The sequence below is a fragment of the Pseudophryne corroboree genome, chromosome 7 (assembly GCF_028390025.1).
Source record: "Pseudophryne corroboree isolate aPseCor3 chromosome 7, aPseCor3.hap2, whole genome shotgun sequence".
Lineage (NCBI taxonomy): Eukaryota > Metazoa > Chordata > Amphibia > Anura > Myobatrachidae > Pseudophryne > Pseudophryne corroboree.
Window position 1 is genome coordinate 197,304,710 of NC_086450.1, and position 9,552 is coordinate 197,314,261.

The 9,552-nt window shown below is 47.9% G+C and overlaps 1 protein-coding gene across 1 annotated transcript in view; it reads right to left on the reverse strand.

Moving 5' to 3' along the window:
* The window catches only part of ARPC2 (actin related protein 2/3 complex subunit 2), a 62,844-nt gene extending 53,572 nt beyond the window's left edge, over positions 1-9,272 (reverse strand). The window contains exons 1-2 of the mRNA XM_063933935.1: positions 8,920-9,272; positions 6,847-6,881 (exon numbers count right to left, since the gene is read on the reverse strand). Coding sequence (XP_063790005.1) covers positions 6,847-6,881; positions 8,920-8,993 — 109 coding nt within the window. The 5' untranslated portion in view covers positions 8,994-9,272. The remainder of the gene's footprint in view (positions 1-6,846; positions 6,882-8,919) is intronic.
* Positions 9,273-9,552: the final 280 nt, after the last annotated feature.

The window sequence follows — 9,552 nt, forward strand, 5'->3', positions numbered from 1 at the left end:
ACGCCATAATAATTCTCTTGGGAACCTGCAGTCTCTTGTCTGGAGTTTCCCAAGTGTCAGGGACAGAAGGGTCCTCTGTGATATGTAAAACATCTTTTATTGCAATAATCATATATTGAATACTCTTGGCCACTCTTGGGTGTAACCTCGCATCATCATAGTCGACACTGGAGTCAGAATCCGTGTCGGTATCAGTGTCTGCTACCTGGGAAAAGGGACGTTTATAGGACCCTGAAGGGTCTTGTGACACCGCCAAAGCCATGGATTGACTCCCTGCTTTGTCCTTGGACTTTGCTTTGTCCAATCTCTTATGCAATAAAGTCACATTAGCATTTAACACATTCCACATGTCCAACCAATCCGGTGTCGGCTGTGACGACGGAGACACCACCACCATCTGCTCTGCATCATCCCTAGACGAGCCTTCCGCTTCAGACATGTCGACACACACGTACTGACACCCCCACACACACTGGGATGTATGAATATGGGGAATGTCCCCCAATAAGGCCCTTTGGAGAGACAGAGAGAGAGTATGCCAGCACACACCCAGCGCCACTATACACCGAAACACAGTCCTAGCCTATACAGCGCTTTTTTGTATAAGTGATTTGCGCCAAATAAATGTTTTTTATCCCGTTACTTAGTTCAGCAGGGGAGAGTCCGGGAGCAGCTTCTCTGTAGCATGCTGTGGAGAAAATGGCGCTGGTTAGTGCTGGAGGATCAAGCCCCGCCCCCTCGACGGCGGGCTTCGGTCCTGCTCAAATTTTTTATACTGGCGGGGGTTTTATAATATACTGCCTCCGCAGTACCTAAGCCTGGTGCCAGTTTATTTGAGGTAATTATTGCTGCCCAGGGCGCCCCCCCTGCGCCCTTGCTCTGCCTGTGTGTGTGAACAATGGCGCGCAGTGTTACCGCTGCGCGGTACCTCACTGAAGATCTGAAGTCTTCTGCCGCCTGTGAAGTCTTCTTTCTTCATATACTCACCCGGCTTCTATCTTCCGGCTCTGTGAGGAGGACGGCGGCGCGGCTCCAGGACGAACAGCGAGGACGACACCTGTGTTCCGACCCTCTGGAGCTAATGGTGTCCAGTAGCCTAAGACGCAGAGCCTATCAGTTAAGTAGGTCTGCGTCTCTCCCCTCAGTCCCACGAAGCAGGGAGCCTGTTGCCAGCAGTGCTCCCTGAAAATAAAAAACCTAACAAAAGTCTTTTCAGAGAAACTCAGTAGAGCTCCCCTGCAGTGCATCCAGTCTCCTCTGGGCACAGGATCTAACTGAGGTCTGAAGGAGGGGCATAGAGGGAGGAGCCAGTGCACACCCATCTAAAGTCTTAGAGTGCCCATGTCTCCTGCGGAGCCCGTCTATACCCCATGGTCCTTACGGAGTCCCCAGCATCCTCTAGGACGTAAGAGAAAAATAGTGGCTGGTAATGGGTCCAATCACAGATTATAAAACAGGGGAGGGCCAAGACTTATAATTAACTTGTTCAGCAGATGACCCAGATACAATGGAGTTATTATACTTCTCCAATACAGACTCATGAGGTGATCTTTAGGTCACTTGTGACATACTATAGCTCGTGATTAACATATACCCCTTTTCCACTAGCTTTTAAAACACGGGTAAATGCGCGGGGGCATGTGAAAGGGGGCTGTAGCACGGGTCGCCGGGTTGGTGAGCGCTATGTGAAAGGGGGCTGTAGCACGGGTCGCAGCCGTGTCAGGCGACACGGCTGCGACCCGTGCTACAGTGGAAAAGGGGTCATAGACTGAAGTCTAATCAGATGAACATCCTTCCATACATTTTGGTGGTCATTCCGAGTTGTTCGCTCGCTAGCTAGCTGTTTTTAGCAGCCGTGCAAACGCTATGCCACCTCCCACTGGGAGTGTATTTTAGCTTTGCAGAAGTGCGAACGAAAGGATCGCAGAGCGGTGGCAAAGTTTTTTTGTGCAGTTTTAGAGTAGCTCAATACCTACTCAGCACTTGCGATCACTTCAGACTATTCAGTTCCTGTTTTGACTTCACAAACACGCCTGCGTTTTTCCTGGCACGCCTGCGTTTTTTTTAACACACCCTGAAAACGGTCAGTTGACACCCAGAAACGGCCACTTCATGTCAATCACTCTGCGGTCAGCAGCGCGACTGAAAAGCTTCGCTAAACCCTGTGTGAAACTACATCAGCCGTTGTAAAAGTACGTCGCGCGTGCGCATTGCGCCGCATGCGCAGAAGTACCGTTTTCTTGCCTCATCGCTGCACAGTGAAAGAATGCAGCTAGCGATCAACTCGGAATGACCACCTTTATACTTGATCCAAACTTTACCAGTTAGTCCGGGACGGACTCAGTCTTAGCTCAGATACATACTGTACCTGGTTTATCAGATTTGTATGGAGGAACAAAGAACCTAGAACTAATAGTAATAGATGAGGCTTCCCAGATATTCACTTATACCAGGCCTAGCCAACCTGTGGCTCTCCAGCTGTTGTAAAACTACAAGTCCCATCATGCTTTGCCACAGTTTTGCTATTAAGGAATGCTAAAACTGTGGCAGGGCATGCTGGGATGTGTAGTTTCACAACATCTGGAGAGCCACAGGTTAGCCAGGCCTGACTTATACTCTTATGATTCTCATTTAAGTCATGCTATTGCCTGGTTTGCCCCCACCTCTACCTTGAGGTGGGGGATATTAGGAGCAGAGAGGCCAATGAGGTGGCATGACTCAGACCTGGGATTACTGTACTCGACACTTTCAGCTCCCTTCGTCTTCCTCTCACCTTACCTGCTTATGGTATAACCCTATCTTCCCACCTCACCAATCCTCTCTACGTTCCCACTCTGTAGAAATATACATTGTGTTATAGATGTTTTAGCTGACATTCAATTGAAATTTGACTTCCCAGAGGTGAACCTATTGGTGTGTTTCCAGATGAGACACTGTCACCTCCCTGGCCAGCCCCACATCCCTTTGCTCTCTGTCCACCCTAGGATCTTTGTGCTACCAGTGGCCCCTAACTCACGGCATGATAGCAACTATTTACTCTCTCCTATCCAATAGGCAGCTTCCTACACCATCGTTTGAACTACAATGGGAAATAGACTTTGGTCCTCACCTTGATGAACAGTCTTAGTCTGACATTCATGTGTCTATGTCAAAGATATCTATTTCAACTTTTCTAAATGAAATCACCTAAAAGATCAGTACGGATGGTGTAATGGTTAGCATTACTGTCTCACAGCACTGAGGTCATGGGTTCGATTCCCACCATGGACCTAACTGTGTGGAGTTTGTATATTCTCCCCGTACTTGCATGGGTTTCCTCCAGGTACTCCAGTTTCCTCCCACAATCCAAAAATACACTGGTAGGTTAATTGGACACCAATAAAAATTAACCCTAGCATGAATGTATGTACATGTGGTAGGGAATATAGATTGTAAACTCCACTGGGGCAGGGACTGATGTGAATGGACAAATTTTCTCTATAAAGTGCTGCGGAATGTGTGTGCATTATATAAGTAACTGGTAATAATAATCGTTTACAGATGGTACTTGATCCCCACTAGATTAGACAAAATGTTTCCCTCAGTCTCCCCTGCTGGAGAGGCTGTGGCGCAGTGAGTTCTTTTATCAACATATGGTGGACTTGCCCCAAGATACCACTATACTGATTGCGAATTTGATAAGTAAAGTGGTCAATGTCTATACTGTTAAAGATCCCTGGTTCTTTCTTTTGAGTTTACCAACTGCATCATTGGCAGTGATCGGCGGACCAGAAAAATATGTGGGTCCGGGGACCCCTCAATTTGAAAAATTGGAGTCCTACTTCACTGTTAATGGGTCCCATTGCAATTTGTGGTTTTGAGCTCCCCATATGCCTCCCCGCATTCCCTACACATATACTATGGCAAGTCAATAAATAATAAATGTAAATCCCTCTGTGTCATATCACTTATCTGTGCCATCTCCCCCCTCTGGGACATTTCATCCCTCTGTGCCATATCACCCATCTGTGCCAATGACATTTCACCCCTCTGTGCCATGTCAGCATTCTGTGCCATCTCTCCCCCCTGTGCCATATCACCCATCAATGCCATCTCTCCTTTCTGTGATGTACTACACCACTGTGCCATCTCTCCCCTCTGTCACATTTCACCCATCTGTGCCATCTCTCCCCTCTGTGTCATGTCACCCATCTGTGCCATCTCTCCCCTGTCACATTTCGCCCCTCAGTGCAATTTCACCCTTCTGTGCCATTTACATTTCACCCCTCAGTGCCAGCTCTTCCCTCTGCAGTTCCCCGCTGCCTGTGGTCACCTCTGTGTTGCCTAAGCAGGCAGCGGCGATTTGACTGTGCTGTTTACAGTACAATAGCGGTGGCCTGGAGCTCTGCAGAGTGCGGCTAGAGTTGAAGCCAGCTTGCAGCGGCAGTCATCGGCGGTACAAGTACTGCCTGATCACCCAGCAGCGGCTGAAGCTTCTACAAGAGAAGTGATCACTGAGAGGTGGAGCTACCTGTCAAGGCACACAGACGCTAGTAGTATCTGCTCTTTACCCCTGACAGATCTCAAGGGAGGAGTCGGGGAGAAGCAAGCAGTCTAGAGTGCATAGAGAAGATGCTGGCTCTATGCTTGGGATGCCCTCAAGGCATTCCATTTGCCTACAATGCCTACTCGTAGGGCCAGCTCTGATGTCCCCCACCCCACAGGGAAACCACTAAGCATCCGGATCTCACCCGCCACCGCAGAAGCAGTAAGCGCACAGCCCAGCACCCTGGAGGATCTCTGAGCACACGGACCCCCAGGCCGCGGCAAGACTGAGAAAACCCCCCACCCCCCTCGTCCGCTGCAGGAACACTCAGCCCTCTCACCACCACATGAAGTCCAGCTGCTACCACCCACAGCGTATATACCATACAGTCACCCGGTGATTGTCAGAGACACCAACTCACCAAATCATGCAGCCACGCATGAACCACAGTGGAGCATGCCGTCCCTGTACAGGACGCGCGTCTTTCATGCCGAGCCAGATGCACCATTAGGGATTGGCTGCAGTAGAGCGCGTCCTAGGGACCCACCCGTTTTCGAAACGTGAGTCTCCGGGCCTCAAAACAGCGTAAAATTTGCGCTATAGCGCATTTTTACGAACACTGATTGGATACTATAACCAATAACTTGGTGGTTCAAATATTGAACACAGCCAGGTGCCTAGTTGCATTACACTGAAAATGCCTGGAGACCCCTCCTCTGCACTTAGTTATGAATAGAATTTGGGATCTTGCAAATATGGAGAATATTTTGCATATCTAAGAAAAAAAAAAAAAAAAGGATCTTATAAATTCCAGCAGAATTTCGGGCCTGTGATACCACTTTTAAAATCCCTTACCTCGCTCCACTCTTTTAAATCTATAATAATGCCATATTTACTTCTTTTTACAGACTTGCCCCTTCTGTTGTGTTTACATTAATATTGTTGGCAATCACCATCTGCAGATCGGTTGATCTGCAGATATATCTTTAGGTGTCCTTGCTCTGCCCTAAAGGTGGGTACACATGAACGATTAGAGCCACAATCTGGACGTTCCCGATCAATCGGAACGACACATCGTTCTGTGTGTATGAAGGATACCGATGGCGAAGCACGCACCCGCAGGTCGCTAAAGACAGCCCAAGATCTTTTGAACATGCAAGAAGATCTGGGGCTGTTCGTCGCTGCCGGCATCAGCAAGTGTGTATGCATCGTACCATGTGTACCCACCTTAAGCTAGCTGTTGGCTTATTTTTTCAGTCATATGTATGGAAAATGAGCAAAAATAATTTGCTTAATTATAATTGTTCAACCTACCCAAATACATAGTAACCAGGACTTTCAAAGACAGGGACCTCAACGTTTTTAAACATCAATCATCAAATCTCTGAATATTTTGATGAAAACATTACACAAAGCATAAACTTAGTAATACAGCTTTCAGATCGCAATTCCGGGTCCTTCCCGGGTGCGACCCAGCACTGGACCCTTTCACACTGGCTTCCCAACCCGGCAATATGCCATCGGGAGCGGTTGCGGAGACGGAGCTGGGAGATGAGATCTTCTCAACGACGCCTCTGCCTATACTGTGACCGAGTCCCATTGACTCGGCAACCCATTCACACTGCACCTGGCCAGGTGATAACCCTGCTTTATTCCCAGGTTTAAATACCGGGACAGGCGACCCGGGAATTCGGGACTGACACCTTTCACACCGCACAGCGACCCGCGTTGACCCGTCAATATACCGGATTATTTGTGCAGTGTGAGAGGGGTATAAGTGAAGGCAACTTCTGCATGTGGACACATTAATAATGGGTGTGGTATGGAAGGTCGACAGTAACTAGGTCGACAGTGTCTGGGTCGACCACTATTGGTCGACAGTAACTAGGTCGATAGGGTAAAAGGTCGACATGAGTTTTTTAATGTTTTTTTGTGTGTCGTTTTCTCCGTACAGTGACCGGGAACCCCAATTAGTGCACCGTGTCCGCTCGCCATGCTTCGGGCAAGGTGCCTCACTCCGCTACCGTTGCGCTCGGCACAGGTTACTATTCCCAATCGTAGTCTGTGTGGAACGTTAAGTATGAAAAAGTAAAAAAATAAATAAAAAAATTGTTATAAACTAATTTTGACCCGTCGAACTAGAACATGTCGACCTAGAGACCGGATCCCATTAATAATACAGAACATAAGTGATTGGCCACTATTTTAGTAGAGACCCCGTTGTATCACTTTATTGAGAATTTACTAGATTGCTAATTTTAAAAATAAAATAAAGTACAGAGGTCACATTAGTGGCAAAGAGACAGGGGTACAAACAATACCTGCAAATGTCACCTCCACAGCCTCTGGTTTATTCCTAAAAGAGAAAATATGATGAATAGTGTTATGCAAATACACTTCTATTTTAAGAAAACTAATAATGTAATATATTTACAGTGGAAATGTTTTCCAGTTCCTTTTAGGCTCCCACACAGTAACCTTGGTAGAGTCTATAAAGTACAAAAGCACGTTCAACCACAGGGTTTGGTATGATTTACCGCCGCTCAGGGTGCCAAATGTCATTATGCCAACATCAGCATCCCGAGTGGTGGTACGCCAGAAAGGGGGCGAGCGCAATTAAGCCCCTTGCGTGCTCGGTGGCGAGGTTTTGGTTCTATTCTCCCACTATGGGTGTTGTGGACGCCCACAGAGGGGGAATCACCTACCCCACCCTGTATACTGGCGGGGGTATGGTGCCTCCATCGGGATCCCGGCATCTGTATTGTGACCACTGGGATTCCGACTGTCGGCATGCTGACCGCATACCCAACCACATAGAAACCAGAAATTATTTGCATGCCCTTGTTCAAAAAGCCTCAGTTATGGGTTTAATCTCTAACTTGTGAGTCTTCTACCAAATGAATGAATAATACTGCAAAAACTAAATAAAAGTTGTAAAGTCTGCAGGAGACCAGACAATAATATGCCTTTTTCAGCACTACAACACGTTAAATGGAATGCAATTGCATATTACTTTAGTAAATTAACTTAAGACTGAAAATATTGAAATATTAGGAATGTGTAATCCGTGTTCATCTATCTGCGAATACAGAAAGGTTGCACTATAGATAAATAGAAGGTGATTAACAGCTGTAAGAACCACTGTCTTTTAGGAGCACCGATTAATTAATGCGCATTTATTTCATTTATTAACAGTTTCTTATATAGCGCATCATATTCCGTTGCGCTTTACAATTGTAACAACCAATACATCTTGGACGTTATTCAGACTGGATCGCTGGAGCGGCAGAGATCGCAGTCTGAATCCCTTTGTGGAGTGCGCACGCGCACACCGGGAGCTCAGTGAGATGCTAAAAGCATCTCAGGGCTGCGACCGCCTCTGCTTGATTGACAGGCAGAGGTGGTCGCGGGGCATACGAACGCCGTTGACAAGGCGCAATCCGGACAACACAGGCGTGTCCAGACCATTGCGTGGGCGGGACGCCGTGATGTCACACGCAGCCGCTGCGACGCGGCGGGTAGCTGCCTGCCAGTGCGCAGAAGCTGCGCTGTTAGGGAGCTGCTCGCCGGATGCAGAAGCATCGCATGCTATGCTTTTGCACCCAAGTGGGGGGTGGGGGCAGAGACAGACATTCAGGGCGGACTAGCCCTGACGCCCAGTCCCACCGCATGTCTGAGAAACTGATAGTAGATGTGCTAAATTTAGCACATCTACGATCGGATCTGAATTACCCCACTTATTACAAGTCATTAGACTGCTCTAAGTCTGGCAGCAAAAGTAATCCCAGTGCTTGCATGCCAGCTACATCCATGTTAGCAGCACAGGACAACTTGTACCAGCATGCACAGCTGGAGGGGGAACCAAGTAACAGGCTTGACAAGGCTTGTAGTAACATGCAAATAGGATGAAGTAGCTTTACTTCAAGCACGTTTATGGATGCAAGGGCATATAATGTGTATATATGGCATATAATGTGTATATATGTACATGTTACAGCACTACCTCAGAAAAAATCTGAATCACCAGCAATTTTGAAAATAAAAATCTAAACACAGTAACACACACATCAGTTACACACCCATCCATGGCCAAGTCACTGGCCTACATACTGTACACCAACATACCCAGAATTACATACTTACCCAGTGGTCCATACAACCAGTGCACTCCAACACACTCACCCAAGGCTCCCAGTGCCCAGTTCCTCACACACACCCCAGGTCCCCCAGTGCCTGGGTCCCCCTTGCCGGATTCCCCACACACTCCTAGATCCCCCACTACCTGGATCCCAAAACGCATCCAGATCCCCAAGTGCCGGGTTCCCCACACACACCCAGGGCCCACTACCGGTCACACCTGGACTCATAGTAACCTGCACCAGCCTCGCACTCACCCAGTCGCCGCATTCTCGAACTTGAGTGATAGGGTCTCCTCTATGATGCGATTGTTCACCTCTAGCAGGATCATGGCGGCTCCTGGCTGGGGAACTCACCGAAGATTTACAGCTATGAGTCGGTGTCAGTCACTGACAGGCCGCCGCTCCCTTCCCTACCTCACCAAGAGAGCCACTTCCCTACAGCAAGATGGCGGCTACCGCTAGAGCTTCCGCCGTACGGCAATATGGCGCCTTCCGCATATCAGGAGTTGGGGAATTGGTTTCATCTTCTTAAAGTAGCAGAAATACGTTTAATCCGAATACAAATAATAAGCACTTTTATAAATAGTTCAGCGCTCCCTCACTGTGCCGAAACCGGGTGCGTCTTTCAGATCTGGAGAGTGTAGCGATAATTTCTTCCGTACAACAAAATGACAGCCTAAGGGCTCCTTCTGTCACAGAAAAGCTGCCCAGCAAAGTGCCTGACTCTCTCTGAGTAGCCAGGTGAAACAGGGTGTAGGTATACTGGGCAGTGATTGTATCAGGATGGCAGACGCAGACCTACAGTACTACTGTTGATGGGAGGAATTCCATGAATTCTCTGTGATTCCCATGTCTGACATTTTCCTGTTTTGAGAGCGGTACGCAGTT